Here is a 20,422-nt window from a genome sequence, read left to right as displayed (position 1 = left end):
GATTTTGGGGTGAGGGGCTGGGAATGTTTCTAGCTTTCATTTCTGAGCTTTTGTTGATTTGTTTTTAAACTTCAGTTCATTTTTCAGGTTTAAGATGCTTCAGTTTAGATCACAAAAGATCAAGACACAGACTTCTTTAAACTGCAATAAGCCTGGCAAGTCTACTGAAGGCTGAATATAATGAGATATCCTTTGTTTCTTCTGGCCTCCTGATGAATCATTATGCAAATCACTTCCCACAAACCAGCATACCAGAAATCTAACATAGCAAACTTTTCCCCTCATGACTCTTCTTCAGCATGACAAAAATTATGATGACATAAAATGGTTGAGGAGATACAGCCTCCTTTAATTAGTCAGGGCTCTTTCTCTAGTTCCTACTTCCTATAGAGTATACTTTATATTTAGTAAACAGCAACGTGTGATATGTTTAACAGGAATATATATGGACACTGTTACAGAGTTACATCTGTATGAAATAAATGCATCCAGAACAGAAATACTGCTTAATATCCCAAAGAGAAAAAAAAAAAGCCAAAACTTGGGGGTTATTTTTCTGCATGCAACTTGCCCTTTGAGTTCCAGATAAAAACAATGTAACCATGAGAACATTCAACATATGCTGAAAAGCTGAAAGATCAGAGTTCAACACAGCTTCTCCTCCTCTATCAGAAAATCTCAATCTAGCAACATTATTTTACTACTGGAAAGACTCGCCTGAGACTACAGCTGAATCTAGACTGCTGCTTTCAGACTAGCTGACTGCACCCCACGCTCCCATGCGCTAAAGGTACAGGCTAAAGCACTGGAAGAATAAGTTTTGAAATGCCCTCTTTCATATTTATCCGTTCAAAACAAGGGAGATTAAAAGCAGTTCAGTTTGCTGCAATGCTGACTTCAAAGTATGTCCCATGAGGCCCATCAGGCCTGCCACAGATGGCACTTGAGCAAGGACCCAAGGAGATGAGACCTGAAAGTTCACTCTACAAGCAAAACACAGTTGAAAGCTTTCCGAACTGTTGAACACAGTTGAAAACATCACAAGAATATAAGACAGTATTACAAAAATTATCAGAATTGCTTTACTCCAAAAAGTGGTATTTTAGAGGTTAATTTGAAAAAGGCTTTCCACCACAGGCCAAATCCACAGCATGCAAAAATTCAGATTATGTTCTTCCCACCTACTGCAGGGCAGACTCACCCTTCCCACTACTTTCATCTCTCCAAGATGCTGAGCATAGATACTAATGGAGAAGATTAAAAATGTAAGAACTGCCATTTCAAAAACACAGGTTATCCATTATTTTTCCTTGCCATATTAAGATAAAAATAATTCTCAGCATTTTTAAGTGCTGCACTATGACGTTCTCAACGGAAAAAGAAGCACACCCTTTGCACTCATGTACGTATGTATACTTCTTTTTCATTTGTCAAAAATGCATTCAAATGAAATTCAGTTCAAATGAAATTCCAGAGCAAGGGGAAAGGCGAGGATAGTCCTGGGGTCGGAAGGAAGAGCTGGGACCACTGGCAGAAGGACCTGTTTTACATCATCATGAACACTGTGAGAAAGCATGCTAACAAACAGCAATTCTCATCAGACAGTTATGAAAAGAAAAATAAGAAGCCCAACAAAAGATTTAGCTGCTCACTACATTGAACCTCTCAGGCCTGCAAATCAGTCTTTATATTGAGAACTGAATTGTTCAGTGTTTGCCTGCTGTTCCTGAGTTAAAGTACTGAAAATAAAAAGACAAATACAGTAGCCTTCACTTCTTCCCTTTCTCCAGGGAAACATGGGCTTTGGTTTTACGTTTCCCAATTTTCAATATACAGAAAGGTTCTGAACTGCTAGCACAGCACTACACTTTGTAAAAGATCTGAAGATATTGAAAACTTGAATTTACTTTGAAAAAGTTGCAGTTTTTGGCAAAGGTATTTTAGGATAATTGTTTACATATTTTGTCCTCAACAATATCACGTTGACTTTCAATATTCACATATTCTTTCTGCTCATCACAGTAAGTACACAACATTTGGTTTTTCAATGGAAGAGGTTTTTTTATGAAAAAACATACAGCAACTGGGGATGCAAAAACTGTTGTCAGCAGTGAAGTCCATTTTTGTGCATTACATATTACTATTTATGTGTCCAAAGGTAAACAAGGTCCAGGAAACTTGCCTATCTTCATTAGACAGTGTTTGTTTGCTGAAAAGCAGAATCTGTGGTGCTGAAAACTATTAATAGCATGTACACCGATGTTTAATTACTCAGAACATTTTTAATAAACAGACCAAAGGACATATCAAAGGCATGCTTATCTCTGCCAACCACAAACACTCATCAGGACAAAGAAAGAAAAAAAACAAACTTGCAGGCACCAGTGCATAGTTACTGTTAATTTGCCAGGATTTTCTAGTTGGCAGTTTTAAAGTACATACATTCAGAATGTGGTTTACCATTTAATTATTGGACTGGTAAAGACAACATTTCAACAATTTTGGGTTAACTTGCTAATTTAAGGAGAACATCATTTCCGCAGAGATAAATGCACAAACACGTACAACAATCTGAAGTTGAGAAATATCAGAAAGGTGGAAGAAAACCAACAGGTTCCAGAACAACAAATTTAATGTTTAGATACTTTTGATAGAAATAAGTGCATTGAGGAAATATGAGGAATAAGAATCAAACAAAAAGGAACTTTTCAAATAAATGTCCTCCAAGTAACAACTAACTGAAAAGTCAGGCTCCTGATTTTAAAACTTGTGTAAATTTAGTAAAATATGACAGAACAATATCAAATTATCACACTGTACCACCTGAAGAAAGAGGATATTTCATTGCATAAAGACCACAAGCAATAAATTCTATAGCATTCAGTACTAACAAAGACATTAGTTTACAGTATAAAAATAAACATGAGCTGCTATTTCCCCCCACACACACCAAATCCCTTCCAAAGTAGTTCTGTTACAGGGTCTGTAAATAATATGGCAAAAACAAAAAGAAAAAAACCGAGACTGACCACACTGACACTAGTGACATGCAAGACAGCTATGTAAACCATAATCCTCATCTTTTAACTGTCAAAGTCTCGTGATGCCAACTGGAGTGTTCAACATAAATAAGGTTGCATACCTGAAATCAAATTCTGAGTTCACTGATCAGGTTCACAGTGTTGTGCCTCCTAAAACCTTTAAAAGCAATTGTACTAATCTGGGCCTCATGCTGCAGAGTACCCAACTTCCATCCATTCCCCTGCTTCTCTTGGGAGTCTCCTCTAGGCAGGCAGACGGCCAAGAAACTCTGTGAGGGGATGGAGAAAGGATCCGTGAAGGCAGGCAATTCTGAGAAATCAAGTTATAGGTATGCAATCTTATTTTCTCTCTTAAATTGCTCTTTCTACTGAAGACCAGTCTAGAAAGCAGCAGTTACCAAAAAAGAAAGGCCAAAGCAAAGATGTGCAGAAAGATTTGGCAAAATTTGGGGATTTCTGGTGACTTTTTTTCTAATTTATCTCATAAAAAGACTGGAAGAGCAGGTAATGAGAAGTGCCACAGGCAGGAGAGTGTTATCTCCCTTACATATCCCTCTAAGTTCTGCTGCAACAGTTCATTTTAATTAAATACTTTGATTTGGCTCAACAGAAATTGATGTTGTTTCCAATTTCAAAGACCATCTCTGCCTACAGAAAGAAGCTGTAGTAGGTCAAATAAATGGTCCAGATAGCCCAGTAGTCTGTTTCAAGGACACATACGCTAAAGTCAGAAAAGCAGCCTGCAACGGATACCTGAGCATATGAACATAAACAAATAGAACATTCTACTAGCCTCCAATGATTTCCAGCTCAGAGAACTCTTGAGCTAGAGATAGTCTCTTTGCAGTTAGCAGTCCAAGTGTTTCTTTGCCATGAGTAAGCCCACTTTCCCCTTGAACCCAGGCAAATGTCCAGGATAACCTCTGACAAAGTTCCATGGCTTAATTATCTTTACACAGGTTTTTCATTTGCTACCTGGCTAGTTTCATTTGTCAGTCACTAGTTTTAGACTGGAAGAAATAGCAAACTACTGATGCTTATTCCTTTTGTCTTTATCTCTGATGATTTTTGAGACATCTACCATATTCAAATCATTTTTAACCTCATCATATTCCTGTCTATCTTTAAGAGCATGAAAAGTACTATTTCACTTCACTGTTCTTACACAGAAGCTGTTCCATGCCTTTGATCATCCATCCCTGTCACCTCTTCTCAACTTCTTTGCTGTTGCTCTACACCCTTCAAGGTGTAAGGAGGACCACAACTATAGACATGAGTCTATGATGCTCCCACAACTTGAATACAGTATCCTCCATTTCACTGTTTATTCTTTTCTTAATTATCTCCAACAATGCATGTCCTATTTACCGGAATGACTTTTTTTTTTTTTTTTTAAGGACATGACTGCCCTTTCTAGAAGCAAAAAATTCTTTTCCAGTGTGGCAAAAGAATGTGTCCCCAAAAATTTTATTATACCTTCTATTATTTCATCCTGAAAAGACATACATTCTTCTATAATACTCTAGAGAGGTATAAAAACACAAGGTATAAAAATTCAGCAAGAGGACAATATTTTCCTTAATCTACTGAACTTTAGCCCCAGATCTATTATTGAGTGGGAAAAGCCACAGAAGCCATCATTTTATGCTTAAAGCTAGAGTTAACATTTTCCCTTGATCACAGCAGTTTATATTACATCACCTGCTAGATTATTGCCAAGAGTCCCAGTCTTGTAAGATCCTTCTGCAATCCATCACAAATGGCCTTTGTTTTTAACAATCCAAATAATTTGGTATTATCAGCAAACTTTGCCAGACTTATTTATCTTCAGTGCAAACAAGTGAATGTGTTAAGAAATACAACTCCCAGCACATATTCTTGGGAGACCCCATCAGTGATCTCCCTTCACAGTAAAAATCAACTGTTCACTGTTTCTTATCTTCTTCTAACCAGTTATTAACTTGAGGACTTTCTCTTTTTTTCTTATGGTCACTTAGACTCTTTTAGAGACTGACAAACTTCATTGAAAACCTGAGATCTTATCTACTGGATCTTTCTTCAAAGAACTTTGATAGATTAAGGAGACATGACTGCCCTTTCTGGAAGCAAAAAATTCTTTTCCATTGTAACAAAAGAATGTGTCCCCAAAAATCTTATTATAACTTCTATTATTTTATCTAGAACAGACATCATTCTTCTATAATACTCTAGAGAGGTACAAAAACACAACAAGGACTGATTTACATGGAAATTGAAAACCATGGGTGGGAGGGAGACACTCAGAAGTCTAGTCCTGCACATAACAGTTATTAACCTGGCAGTAGGTGTTCCAAGTTTATCCTGCCAAATTAGTTTCACATCAGGCTCACTGAATTTGTAATCGTGTTCTTTAACTTGCCACAGGGTATGATGAGTCAAAATAGAGCTTCCTCTGAGATATTACCACCAAAACCAATGGTGGAACTCAAGTTCAAACCTCACTTACACTGGTCAGCTCAGTGCAAAGCCAGTGGGAATTATTTAGTACATAAGGGATCTACAAGCATCTGAATGTATTCACACACCATCAATCCATTATACTCTATCAGAACTACCAGACAGCCAAGTAAAGTTTTCCATGTCAACCTTTGAAACAGAATGAATTCACAGCTAAAGGTTCCAATTTCAAAAGGCAGAAGAAATAAGAAACTTTAGCTTCTGCTTCTCTTCATACACTTGCCAGCCTAAAGATATTCAGGGAACATCTAGGCTAATAAAACAAGCAAGGCCAGGTCATAGTCTTCTGGTCATCCCTACGGCTGGATCTAATTTCAGGGTTGGTCCAACATCAAGCAGGAAGTTGGGCCAAATGAGTTCCAAGGGTATCTTCCCACCCCAAGTCTTTCTGTGATTCCATTCAGCTGTGACCATCTCTCTTCCTCAGCATGGCACTGGGCTTTACTAAACAGCTTTGGCCTGTTGTGTTCCAGACAACACCTGGACGCAGTATGTGGGACTGCATGGGTCACGAACTGGTCTTAAGAGACAGTATGATTGGCAGCATACTGTTTTGGAGAGTAAGAGGCTTTAACCATATAGATATGAGCTCTGCTGAGTGACCTGTGGAGCCACAGACCGTGCTGCGACAGATTTTATTTATGAATGCAGATGTAGCTTTAGAGACTCCTTTGAAGCCATAGTATAGATCTGAAAAAAAAAAATAAATCAGACCTATGATGTGAAGTTTGTGTCTGAAAAATACGTTACAGGGATTTTTCAATCCATTTCTTAACTTGTACTTCACATTTCAAAACATTAAATAACACACTGTCTAGTTAGTCCTCATAATACTTTATGAGGAAAAAAAGAATTTGTAGGTGGAGTGCACCTGAACAGCAAGCATCAGATCAATACAGTATGTGTCTTTTACAACTTTGGAAATACCTCCAGTAAGTGTCAGGTATCACCCGGTGACAGACCTGCAATAGGACCCCAGAGTTCTTGACTCCCACTCCCGTTCAAATTTATTTCCCTATCAAAGAACTGTAATGCCCTTACAAACTGATGTCAGTTTTGCAATCTAGTCATAAGTCAAGTGTGACCAGAAAAGTAAGTTGTTCATTGTTAGAGTTTTACCTTAACTTTTAACTCTACTTACACTTTTGGTTTTTTTAAGAAGATATATATATATTCAGAAATTTTAAAATAGAAAATGAAGAAGAGTTCTCTGATCCCAGTCAGCTTATGATATGACAGAACCAATTAGCTAAAAAATTAAGTTGAACAACTATTTCTGAACAACTATTTCTGACCAGCTATATTCTGCTTAAGAATTGGAAATAGTTTACAGACATATTGTATGATAATGTACCTTCCTTACCCCACTTTCGTTTTGTGAAATAGGCATCAGCACTAGGGTCGTTGAAGTGTCTGCTCATCATAGTCTCACCTCCAGCGTGAAAATCATAGGCAAACACAAGAGCTTAAAAATAGAAACATGTAACAATTACTAACTCAAGCATATTTAGAAAAAAGTCTCAACACATCGATTGGCAGGAGGGGGAAATCAAAACACTTACAATGTTCTCCAAACGCTTTAGTGGTAAACACTTCACGCAAAGTTACTATATTTGAGTGCTGAATTTTTTTCCACATGTCAACCAATACCATGCACTTTGTGTTAACAAGACGAAAACCTAGAAAAGAACAAAAACCATGGTTTAAAACGCAATTTTGGGGGGGAGAATTTTTTGCTTTAACATTTCTTCTGGAACTACTGAAAAGCAACCAGACATTAAAATATGACTAGCACGCTTAGGAATGCTAGCCCTATTAAGACAACTCAATTTTTCTCACCATGTATCCTCCGAAGGCAATATGGCAGGTCATCTTTACTATTTACAGCTTTATAGCATGATGTAATGTACCCAAAGTTGCTTGTTTTCTGTATCCGATTGGGTGGTGGCAGTGGTTCCAAAGGAAAGAGACTGTGGTAGCTGTCCACTTCCGCAGGAACTGCTGAAATCAGTTTATATACAGAAACATATTATGCATGAGTTGACTTCGAGAAAGTTATTATAGCAGCAGAGAAGATTAAAATGACCATTATTAATACATAAATTCCTTGCATCATCTTTGAGGTTCATGTAAAGTTAAAATCCACTATTTTTGCTTCCATGTCAATATACAGGTTCCTGGAAAAGATTCCACAGTGCTAAAGTAACTGTCTTCAGAAAAACAGTTACACCAAGTAAAATCAACAGAATAGATGTGCAGTTCCATCTGCCATTTTCTCATCGACCTTAAACATTTCTCCTTCTGAATGACCTTTCTTTGGTGTTTTTTTCATGCACAGTTTCATAAATAAGCACCGATTACCAGAAAGGCTTCATACCACTGCAAGAACCCCATTTTCATCACAGAAAAGCAAATCTTAATCTTACATGTTTTAATATACAGGTTTAGAAGAGAGAAAGAGGTGCTGAAGGTTTACAAATCAGATTAAAAGATTGGCCTTGCAAGAAGACATACACTTGTATTTCATCTGGATTAGTAAACTAAACTGCATTTTTTTACTGTGTCATTACCATACTAAACACACATTTGGGAAGTAAGGATACTGCAACCAAAAAAAATGATGTTTAAATCAAGTTGGACACAGTCAACTAAGTTCTCCAAAAGCCACATTACAGGGAATAGTATATGCTTCTCTTGGTTGACAACTAGTACAAAGCCTTCTTTGACATACCAGGCAATTCACTTCAAAACAAATTTGCTAGTTTATATGCAGCCTTTGAAAATACTAGGCATTCCTTAAAAGGATGCATGTATGTTCAAAGTAATACAATACTGTTCTTCACGAGGCTTTATTACCTTAATATTTTTTCCTTTTCAGCAATTTTAAGTATTCCCAATCATTAAGAGATTTCAAAACAAGAAAATTACAGAAGAAAAAGAGAATAGCTACAACAAAGACATTTCAAATCTCTGAAATACTTTGGTTATCCACAGCCCAGGCTGATGATTAAGGCTTCATGATAAACTAACATCAGGTGATGGGTTTTTGTAAGATGTTGTTACTACTGTTGAGTATGTATGGTTGCAGAGCAATATGGTCACAGTTTAGTTTATAAGAAACACTTACTTACCAGGAATATCAGCCTGATCAATCTGGGCCATAGTTATTAAGTGTCTGTTGATCAGTTCCTGAAGAACAAATCAAAGTCAAGCTTTGAACATTTTAATTCAGCTCATCATTTTTGATAAGTTAACAGTACTACACTGTCTTTGAAGTACCAGCTGCTTGTCCTAAAATCAGGAGTTGATGCAAATGTCCACGGCAAGGGAGAAGACCAATAGCTTGAAAACGTTAGTGACAAAATATACAAATCTTTGAAAGAAGGAGCTGCAGAAGACACATTTGCTAGAGCTAGCACTGACAGAAGCACCTAGTATAGTAAAGCTGAAATAAGTAACAGTCCGAGCCAGCACTCGGCAAAGGGCTCATCAACTAACACCTGCATATACTTTCATTTCAGTGGAAGACTTTAAAACTGGATAGGATTACAGCTTAAAGGAATGCTATGTAAATGACAATACACAAAAAGTAAGAATACTTAGCTGAATAGTAAATCATGGCATGCAGGTTAGATTGAAGTAACATATGTTGTAACCCACCCTCACCCGCTGCTGTACTCCATCCGTTATAGGACTTGATTTTTTAAATTCTCCACAGGGAAAACTGACTGCACAGATGAGTGGCTATTTCTCTTCTACTATTAGTAGTTTTATAGTTTTTGCCAAAATACGCAATTTTCCTTTAAAATCTTTATCATCTTACCTGCCTGAGCTCATCTGCCATGAAGAAGGAAGGTGCATTAGCTTTCGGCTGCATGTAAGCAACATGAGGTGCAGCTGGATGGTAAATGTGGTAGTTTGGAAATACCTGAAGACAAAATATTTTAAGCAGCAGTTTAAAATCCTTAAGTATAGGGAAAACAAACAGTTTTGTCACCCTTTTAGTCAACTACTGAACTACAAAGTCTTCAAGCACAATACATTACAAATGTACTGTCAGATACATTAGTTTCCTTATGTGATATTCACTACTCACAACTGCAAGGGGGAGCTGTACGTATGTACACAGTTGTTATGTTTTTCTAACTGTCTTTTCCCCTCCGCTGTAAATGTGAGAGTTATTTATCATAAAGAAAAAAGCAATCTGGATTTCTGATGTTTTGTCATGATGTATGTATCCACTGAGATACAAAATGTTTTCTTTCGATTGCTGTATTAAAAAAAAAAACAAAATTCTACACAGAAGTAAATGAAAAACACATAAATTCTCTGGCCCTTAAATTACTGTTATTTTGGAGAACAATTACAACAGTTAAATGGCCAAATCTTCATACAAAGTTAAGAGTTTCAGAGTGTTAAGATTAATCTCTGTAGCATCAACTAACTCAGCATTTGGAAACTCCATACACTTCAGTAGCAAAAGCAAACATACCATTCCCGTGAGAGGTGCTGGAGTTGTATCAGTATAGAAGTATGTTGTTCCACCCACTGTTTCCTTCTGGATCACCTGGCCAGTAGATGGAGGCTGAGAAACAGCATTAGCGACAGAAGCAGAGGCACTAGTAGGCACCATATAGTTTGCTGGGTTAGGAGTATGACTTCTTCTTCGAGGAGCAGGAGATGTATGAGGAGTTATTTTGGGGGAATGAAGAGGAGAAGATCCTGCTGACAGTGACATTCCTTAAAGGAATACAAGAAGATATTGTTGATCAAATCTGTCATCAAAAAAAAATTAGCAATTTGACAAAACCAGTCTTAACTACCAATAATATTCTGAACAGGCGAGACGCTTAAGGATTGCTACATCTATATGAAGAGTTAAGAGGTAAAACATTAAGAGCAAGACTGGAGAGAACTTTCCTAAAACTCTTAAGAGAGAAAAGACTTCAGAACTTATGATCTATGTATGAAGAACTGGAGTGAAAGACATAGGAGGAGTAGAAAGGCAGAGACTAATCAAATTAATGCTGTGTCTAAAAGAGGGTTTATTAAACTGCAAAAAAAAAATATTAATGGCTGTATGATAAGTGAATGTTTACATAAGTTACATGAGAAGTCAATGGTTCCTAAGCTGTAACTCACTTCATTATGTGTATACCTTTTCTAGAACCAACTCCACACCTATGAATATTAATAGACAGATCTCCAGTAACTACAGCACACAAATAAGCAATACACGATATGCTACTTTTAATGATTTCAGGGGAAAATTTACCTGTTTTCCTGTATTTATTATATTCAAAAAAAAAAATCATTCTTCAAAAAAATCTCTTTGATAAGCAAAGCTAAGTAAATTCTCAGGATATGAAGTCTGTTACACATTCATGCTGAGATTTTCAGATTTATTTAAAATTATTGTATTGACTAGTATTCACCTTTGATATTACAAAGACAGCTCAACTGAAGCTTGAGAAGCTCAGCTTTTAAACAAAGTACATCAGAGGGGAAAAATAAGGGCAACATTTTGCATACACACTTTTTAGTCACCAAAACCTAGTTTAGGTAGTTCAAGAGTTACAGTATGCAGAATTCTCATATATGCTTATTTATAAAAGTTTAGGTGTCAAACTAAGCTTTCAGAGTGCTGCTGAAGAGAAAACCTTTTAAAAAACTCCTATTATTACTAGCAAAAGATCCTAGATATTCAGGTGTTCAGATTAACAACAAGGAAAGCACCTTTGAAATATATTGTTGCTTAATTCAGACTGGGATGTACTTTCTCTTTAACAGTCAGAATTATATTAGTCATACTGAATTCTTTTTACAAAAGGATATAAGATAAAACTTCTATACCTAATGCTAATTGACAGCTAAGAATTCTTCTCAAATTAAGAATTTGGTTAGTTATTACTCAGATACTTTCTGAAATTACTCCTATTTATAAGCTCTGGTAACTTATTTAAGCAAATATCTCACTAATAAAAGCAAGAACAACTTTTTTTTTTTCATACACACTTTAGTTACAAAAAAATTGTTTAGCTACTTCAGTCAAGAGTTACCGTATGCAGAGTTCTCAACATGCATCATCAGTAAAATGTAGGAGTGTTTTTACGCTCATGTCTTGCCCCTAAAGTAGTCGCATCCCTCCTACATTTAATTTTTTCTTTTTTTTTAAACAAGCCACAGAAACAAATAACAATGTTAGTATTAGCAGTTTACTCAATAGTTAGGGAAAAATGATTTTGAGGCTGGATTATCCTAATGACATTACAGAATATTTGTAACCTTTCATTTAGCTCCAACCATTTACTACTTTAACATCTCAAAAACTATGCCTACTAAGTCACCACAATTATTTCTTTTGCTCTTGAAAAGTGAATAGTTCCAACAAAATAAGCATGACTTTTTAACGCAAACCATAGGTAAATCTTACTCCTTTCTCTTTAGTTGGGTCTCTTCAGTCATTTATTCTTCTTTTATAAAAATATACAATTAAGAATATAAGAATATGAAAAATTATAAAAATAAGTCTGTATTTTTCTTGGCCAGAACTTTTCCTTGTATTAACACATGTACATGTGTGCGTACACACACCTTATAGATAAGCAATATGATGGAATAACTGCTTGCTGATTAGTGTATTAACTCAATAAAATGTGAATTATAATAGGCACTTCTTAATGTTCAATTGTTAAAGTACTTCTGAATGGTAATATAAGTAGTCTCCTAAAAATCTGTTTACAAATCAACTGTACGACAGTAAAATGTTATGCATTGTGCACCAACTTATGCTGCAAGAGAAAGTAAGTTTTCATTAAATTAAAAGTTGCCTTGAACGAGTGAGTAACAAATAATTCAACAGCTACTGTATAGATGGTTACATTTTTAACAGAAGACTAGAAGATGAATGCACTCTTAATCCACTGGACGAAAAGAGCAATTTCAAAGGAAAGAATGCATTACTATTGAGATGTAAAGGATGGCTAATTGAAGTGGCCATAAAACTGAAGCAGATCTGTGATTTGTGTCTATGATTTTCAAGGGATTCTCTTCATCTAGGGAAAGTTATTAACATGCCTTTTTCGCTGTATTCCAATAAAACATAGTATTAACTGAAGTCCTTGCAAGCATGTAATCTCTGCCCAGATAGGAATAACTGGCTTCAAGAAACTTGTGTTTCAGTAAAATACTCAACCATAGGAATGAGGAAAATCCAGCAGCCCTCATGTACACTAAAGAAAAATGAACCAAAAGCTTCTTTACTTTCAAATAAAAACTATACATATAAGATACAGTATACTGTAAATCTTATCTTAAAAATGAAAGTGATGACTAACCTCACTGAAACTACATTGTGACCTACTGCAAGTTTCTCAGAAAAAAAAAAGTAAATCTATCCCTAGGAGTTCTTACTGACACAATCTCCAGCAATTTCCACTTTAACATTTACTTTTTAAAAAAATTATTCCTAAGAACGGTTACAAACAAAAATTCGTAATGTCTTTGCTTGGCTGTTAACACATGACTGAAAGAAGATAGTTACACAAATCCTTTCAAATGCCCTTCCAGCCTCAGTTAGGTCTGATTTTGGAAGGACATTGAGAGTTCAATGAAAATCATCTGTTGGACAGAACATACGGACTTTTCATTTGCCAATATACATAGTAAGTTGAAGATATGAAAGAAGTCTGACTACAGTTTGGTTTTATATTACTGGAACCATATACTACAAGTTACAAAAGCTTGCTGCTAGTGCTGTGGTGCGTACCAATAGGCTGAGGCAGCAAATATTGAAGGTGCTAAGATTCCTCTGAGAGACTTACATTAAATTCTGCAGTCTAAATAAATATTAAAAGTCCAATATCACATAATAAAGAAAAAGCTTAATACAGTGAAAATTATGCATAGCTAAGCATGTAATCGAGTGTACAAACTCAAGCAGTTCTCACTAACTTCATTAGTATTTTAATCAGTTAAAGCCTTACTAATATTAGTATCTAACCACAACAAAATAGAATTAGAAGAAAATAAAGGAAAATGGCTTATTAAAAGGTGAACATATACTCCTACTGACTCACACTGATGGAAAAAGACTACTGAATATATGATGGTAACAATGGGGTGAATATGGAACTACCCCTCACAGAATTAGACAAGCTGTTTCCAATAGCACAATTAGCATAAACACTTACTTAAAGGCCTGAGAAAAAAAACAGGGTTTGAATAAACTAATTAGTTTATATATATAAAAAAATATATATTTTATGCATCATACCAGTGATCCTGACAAAAAACATTTTTCAGCTTTCCCTATGACAGAGTTCAACATTCCCCCTATATTAAAATGAAAATGCCAAACTAAAACACCAAAAAGCCTGCTTCAAATTGTTCTTCCTGAGACTTATCTACCAGTAAAGGTGGCTCTCCATTCCTTGCCTCAGTGAATCTTAACACCCTTCATGAAGAAGTCAAATACTATCTTGAAAGGTAAACTGCAACGAGAAAGGGCTTCTTTCACTTCACAATTATTTACATCCAAGAAACAGTGTCATGGTATGCAGCTGTTATGGTATCACACCAACATGGAAATGGTTGCGGGATTTGAAGGTCTTCACAACATTCACTGCAACTGTGCAGGCTGCCTACACATACCTGGAGTTCCTGCTGCTATTCTCATTTTAGGTAGGTAAAGTGATTATATTTACATATCCCTCTCTATCGTTATATTTTCATTTCTTGCATTGTTCATTATTTTTGAAGTTTTACTGTGACTGAGGAAAAGGAAGTGGCAGAATTTGAAATGAATTTGAGACAGTGCTCAAAGATATTTTATGGGATAAACACTTTAATAAAGCTTTGTGGCATACAATGTATTTTATTTCAATGCTAGGATATATTTTGGATCTGTGAAATCATACAGATAAACAGGATCAAAGAAAGGGCATCACACATGAACTCTCATTACAAACTCAGTGCCTATAGTTTTTGGATTCAATGAGAGTTTACAACTTACTGAAGCAGGATTTCATTAAGCTCATGCATATGCAAATCGGCTGGCCTATAACAAACACTTATTTAAAAAACTAAGTTTTGCTTACAAATTTATTCATCTACAACCATATCCCTATGCCTCTGTGGCTTGTAACACAGAGGTCAAAAATTAAACATTTAACATTTTATCACCTTAATGTTCTGTACTTTAGAGATACTCCAGACTACTAGGTACATTTTGAGGAATGGCAAATTGAAGCAAATAACAGAACCAGACTATTTCAGGAACTTACAGCAGCATCCTTAAATTCATTAAATATTTATTTTTATTATAAGCTTTCTATCAGGTCATCAGCATTGTAGCTGTGTATTTCTAAGTTAATTAAATCTCCTTAATTCCCTAAACAACTTTGAGTCATCAGTTCCTCCTCAATTTTATTTGAGGAAAACCACATAATTTTACAGCCTCTTTGTCTCATCCCTTTCTTGCATCACTCTGGAACAACTGTGGAACTTCCTCCGCACAATGCTACACCATACTTGATACAGGAGGTTGGAACAACCTCTCGGGGTCTTAGGCCACTCAAACCACCTCAGCTGAAAGTGCTCCAGCTGAAGTCACAAACCCTGAGACAGCCATCATCAATGGAAATGTGTCAACTGGACACAAGCACATCACCTTTATGCTCCTGGCTCCTAAGCCTGCATGTTCAGACTGGCAGCAGAAATGGGATCTATAACATTCTACATAAGCTCAGAGCCTGTCTTGGACTAAATACAGAAGCAACAGCAATCTGCTGTAATTTCCATTGTTGACAAAGGCATCGCTCTTTAGCTATAACCTAGCTTAAGCAAACCCAAACCAGGCAAGGATTTTCTCTGCTGGGGGCTATACATCTGTTCTCTCTCAAGTTTAACACAGCAGTGATGTCTTATCACTCCGACGACGTTTATTAATTTCTTCCATACACCTTGGTGTATATTTTAATGGTACTGTTACTCTGAAACTACTACACAGAAGTGGCTAGGATAAGCTTGTTAGCAAAAGTACTATTTGAAGGTTGTCAACAACTCACTAAATTTCCCATACAAATGATAAACAGACTGTGTTTGGTAGCAAGGGAATGGAAAGAACAAAAATATGGTATTATCCAGGGGCTCATAAGGAAAGAAAGTTTGGAGACGGTGAAGGAGATCTGTTCAAAGCTCTTCAATAGGACATTTTTCTCCAGCTATTTGTATCAGTTGCATTTTATCTCACTATGTTTTTGTCTTCTGTTAAAGGATACGGAGATGACTACTGACTGTGTTGAGATTATGCTAGAATGCACTTATCTAAGTAAATACACGTAGAAGTAGCAGCAACCTCCTTCCATGCTATGCCCTAATGGATGCATCAGGTATGGATACTATTAAAGTACATCGGGTTTCAGTTGTCATTTTTTCCAGTATTTCTGCAGTCCTATTGATAAAACAGGCAGAACAAATATTTTCCAGGGACAATCAATTTTGTGACCAGTCATCTGTGAAATACTAGATATCAAAAGTGAGTTTCATTTACACCTATCTTTAGGGATATCTCAAGAATTAGATATGTGAAAGAACTTAAATTTTTCCATCCTCAAGAGGGAAATCAAAAGATTATCATCATCATCTACCTACTTTGTTATGTGTGAACTAACCTGTAGAACTTTTAACAAATTATTGCTAATACATTTCACTATTTCATAAATATTAATTTCTTCCAGTACCCTGTGAGCTAATATAAGCAATCTTGATCTCATTCAAATGCTTAAATCTTACATGTTTCCTAAAAGTTATTCTATTGGAGAGTATATACCATTTAACTAGAAGGAGACTTCTCTTTATTTAAAGGAAAATTCTTATTAAACTCTTTATATGGGTTTCATTTGAATGTTGTTTCCACTTATTGAAAGCTAACAGAGCCCAACAAGAATTTTTAATTACAATTTCAGAAGATACTAAATTTTTTTGTTCTGTTATACAGTATGACTTAAATGGTGAAACATCCCCACACAAGTAGTGCTTTCTTATTTAACAGCCTAGTCTTTCAGAAAGAGCACCTCCTAACCTGTCTTGAGGTAACAGAAGTTTTTATGGATGTATACTATTGACAGCTAAACCATTTAAATAAAAATAAACGTCTGAGTATTATTTACACAGGACACTTAGGTTCAGAGAATTCTGCACTCAGTGTAGAAGAAGCAGCTTCTAAAGAAATTCAGAGCACCCAATCCAGATCCCTACTTTGAACTATATTCTCCTTCTTAATTATACAGGAAGAGCAGGGAAACAAGCCAACTCTGCCTGAAGTTAGCTCTTATGAGGCATCAATATTTCTAAGGTTCAGGTTGTTGAGCAAAGTTCTTCCATCAGTTACTTATCTTTTCAAGTATTCCTTACAGATAGTAAGGAAATCAGACTGTGAAGGATCCCTGAGACCTCACTGGACATTTTCCAGAAGCAGATCATTTTACCATATTCTATTTAATCCTTTATACACTTTTCAATCCAGGTGACAAGGCTGAGAAGCATATAAACACAACAGTTTTCCAGTAAGACTGTACAGCACAACATAGTACAAATCACAGTACTGCAACATGTTTATTTGGTCAGCAGAAGCACCACTTTCCCAGCCTGTTCTGATAGCTGTAACATACAAGCTAAGTGCTGGCTTCTTAAATTGACACAGATATATTCTCTGGCATCAGGAAAGATGGAAGTTCAGTTTAACAGATGGTAGCTGCCAATACTGGTTTAAAAACCCAAACATTTACAATATTTGCCCCTCTGCCTTTGGCAGCTACCTAATGCCTTCTTATCAGTCACAAGAAATTGCCAAAGGTTTAAGTGCACACAGAAACTTGCTAAAGGATCTGCGATGTGTCCAGATCTGCTGATGGTTCTATCTTATAAATATTTTCTTTAAAAAGAGTTACTAGAATTAAGCTAACTTTTTTACAATCAGAAGTCCAAAAGATGCATAAAGAGCTTGATCTTTTTAAGTGTGAATGAAAAAAATCTCTGTCACTCAGAATTGTATGACTGCATGGAACACATTTCAGTAAGAGTTTTAAAGATGGGAAATAATCATAAATTGGTCTTAAAAGTGAGATTACATATGACAGATCAATAACAACACTACTGTGCAGGGCAAATTATTTTAGAATAAGCTTGTCTTCCACTTTTTCTTTTTCATCGAGATTTTAAACTCCCTGTATATACTTATTAACATTGAAAATCATTACTTCTAGATTACATACTCTAGAAACAAATGAAAAAAGCAGATCAGCGTGTGGCAATCAGAGCACATATTCACTGTAGACTGCACTGCATTTCCAGACTAGGGGTAGTTTAAATGATCTTCAGGTACTGTTGTAGCAAGGATTGCATAGAGCACAGTTCATGATAACTCAGCACGCCGTTCCCCCAAAAATGGCAGAGTAAGTTAGGCTGAGTTTATTTCAGTACTGCTGTGGCTGAACAGTTGTTATAGCCTGCAGTGTGATTTCCATACTACTGGAAGATAAACCCCGAGTTCCTGCACTTCTTACATGCTTGAAAACTGTCTTAAAGGAGGTGGCTGCATTTATACCTACCTGATAAAGCTGATTACTATCTATACAGCGTTATGTTTGACATTAAGTTAAAAGCAACTGTACTGCAAATCATTACTCTCAACTTACCTGGTGCTAGCCCAGCAGTAGCAGGACTTCCCATGGAGGGGTGAGAGAACAAGGCTTGTGAGAAGGCAGACATACTTGACTGGGATACATTACTCAGCCTAGAGGTTGATCCTCCTTTAGGAATAAATTCACTTGCAGAAGGATTTGGTGTCTGTTTAAAAACAAATGTAAATTAAGTATTTTAAATGTGAAGAGATGGACAGTGTCTACTCTGTATAAAATATTTTCTAGGCAAGCCCACCGAGCACAGAGGATATATTTAAGTTATATACAGCTTGCTGACAAGAACAGCATATACTGGAAACTGGTCTGCATGAACAAACTTAAATGTTTTTCTAGCTTATGTCTCAAATAGCATTAGCAAGCTTTCCACATGAACAGCTGATGTATGAGTTCATACAAACACTTTGCAAAGGCTTTCCATAAGCATTACATTATCAAGTTGGAGAACAGACTTGACACTGAGAAAACCTTGCTAACTGCTACAGACTGCTCCTATATGACTTCAGCAATTTCATTTCAAAGTAAGTAGCAGTTTCAAATTAAAGCAGTAAAAACGACTGCTGCTAAAGAAGTCATCCCTGCCTCTATTTCAAATAGGCCTGTGTGTTCCTTTTTTTTTTTTGAAGTTTACTTCTGCTTTAACTAGCTATTCCATTTATGTAGCACCTTTAATAACAAGGTTTAATTTGGCACCACAGAAACAAATAGCAGCAGAGTGACCATCAAACATGCAGTGTTTATTAGTACATAAAACATATCGCACAACCAACTTTTAATTTCTATTATAATCTGTGCACAGGTTTTATAGCTGTGGGAGGTGTTTTGGGGTGAGATTTTTGTTTGGTTTAGCTCAAAAGGCAAAAAACTTATTATTGGGCAGTCAATTACAAAAGACATTAGTCAGAGAAAAAAGAAATTAAGCCAAGAACTAAAACCAGTTATTACACATACTGAAAAACTTGAAGATTAACTGTCAAACTTAATTGTGTTAAGTAATCTTCAGAATACCTCTCAAAAGTATATAAACAAAAAGGGTAAAAGTAAGAAAACAGTAACAACTCCCAATAGACAAAGGATACTGTTAAGATAATCCACGATTTATTTTTTTTAAAGCAAATTATATTGGATAACTTCAGTTTTAGGCAGTTTCAAAATGACCAAATGCATCAACTGTTAAATTACCAATATTGATTTTTACCAATATGAATACAGTGGCATCAGAGAAATTAAGTTAGCGCCAAATTAGAAAAGAAGTGTGATTACAGAACACTAATTTAGACAGTGGAGAAGAGTATTTGAAAAGTATTCTTTTGTGCGTTAATTTGTTTTTAATATCTTTATTTGAATACTTCAGCCAAATATCATAGTATTAATGTATTTCAACGTACTGGAAAGGAAAAAGGATTCTAAAAACTAAAATTAAAGAGGATGCTCAGGTTTAAAACGTAATAGTAAGAATACTGCACCTTTAATCACACAATTTTAACCATTAGCCACCTTATGATGTTACATGGTAGTCATTCTATATATTCATGTGTTGGAGTATTCAAAGAACAGCTATAACCAGGGATGTAGATTGGTCAAGTAAAACACTTAAGATTTACATGGGTAAAAAGTTCATAAGAATTTTAAAACTCCTCAAGCACATTAAGGAAAACTTGCTAAAATATACACCAGTGCAGCAAAACAAATAGTAAGTTGCGTTATACAGACTGAAAACAAGTAACTGACACGTGTAAACTCAAAAGGTATTATTCTGGACTTATCTGAATTTTAGGTACAGGAATAACTAAGCGAATGGTGTTCCTCTAGATAAAATCTGTCATGCAACCATTCAGCCCAATCTGCACTGAAACTGGAAAAAATGACAGAGGTGGTAAAGAGCCATATAGAATTTGTCCAAATAGCAATACAGCTGAAAAGTCATCAAACAAAACAACCAGGAAAGCAAAGGTCAGCATTTGTAGCATTTTGCTAAATGCACAGAAATTCAAAGAACTATGAGATCCACATTTTTCCACTAGTAAAACTAGCCATGACACATCCACAGCTCTACCACACCAAAATACTATGTCAACTAGGCAAGAAGGGCAGGACATGGCAAAAAACTCGAAGTATGCAAGTGGAGAGAAAGACATCTTCTGGAAGATAACCTCAGCCTTTCCTAGAGCAACTGAGAGAGTT

The 20,422-nt window shown here is 35.8% G+C and overlaps 1 protein-coding gene across 8 annotated transcripts in view; it reads right to left on the bottom strand.

Annotated features, from left to right (window-relative positions):
* Window positions 1–20,422, bottom strand: part of PAN3 (poly(A) specific ribonuclease subunit PAN3) — an 85,269-nt gene that overhangs the window by 18,757 nt on the left and 46,090 nt on the right. For 4 of the 8 annotated variants that reach the window (XM_080376404.1, XM_080376403.1, XM_080376398.1 and 1 more), the window contains 7 exons: window positions 18,236–18,386; window positions 10,030–10,277; window positions 9,361–9,465; window positions 8,669–8,726; window positions 7,377–7,538; window positions 7,100–7,216; window positions 6,892–7,002 (listed from right to left, as the gene is read on the bottom strand). In XM_080376404.1, the coding sequence (XP_080232530.1) occupies window positions 6,892–7,002; window positions 7,100–7,216; window positions 7,377–7,538; window positions 8,669–8,726; window positions 9,361–9,465; window positions 10,030–10,277; window positions 18,236–18,386 (952 nt within the window). Of the gene's footprint in view, window positions 1–3,317; window positions 6,228–6,891; window positions 7,003–7,099; window positions 7,217–7,376; window positions 7,539–8,668; window positions 8,727–9,360; window positions 9,466–10,029; window positions 10,278–18,235; window positions 18,387–20,422 lie in introns of those variants that run through there. The other 4 variants (XM_080376400.1, XM_080376402.1, XM_080376405.1 and 1 more) reach the window with 3 other exon arrangements.

This window comes from Falco punctatus (genome assembly GCF_963210335.1).
Source record: "Falco punctatus genome assembly, chromosome: 2".
In the NCBI taxonomy this organism is placed as follows: Eukaryota; Metazoa; Chordata; class Aves; order Falconiformes; family Falconidae; genus Falco; species Falco punctatus.
This window is presented reverse-complemented; position numbering and strand designations above follow the sequence as displayed.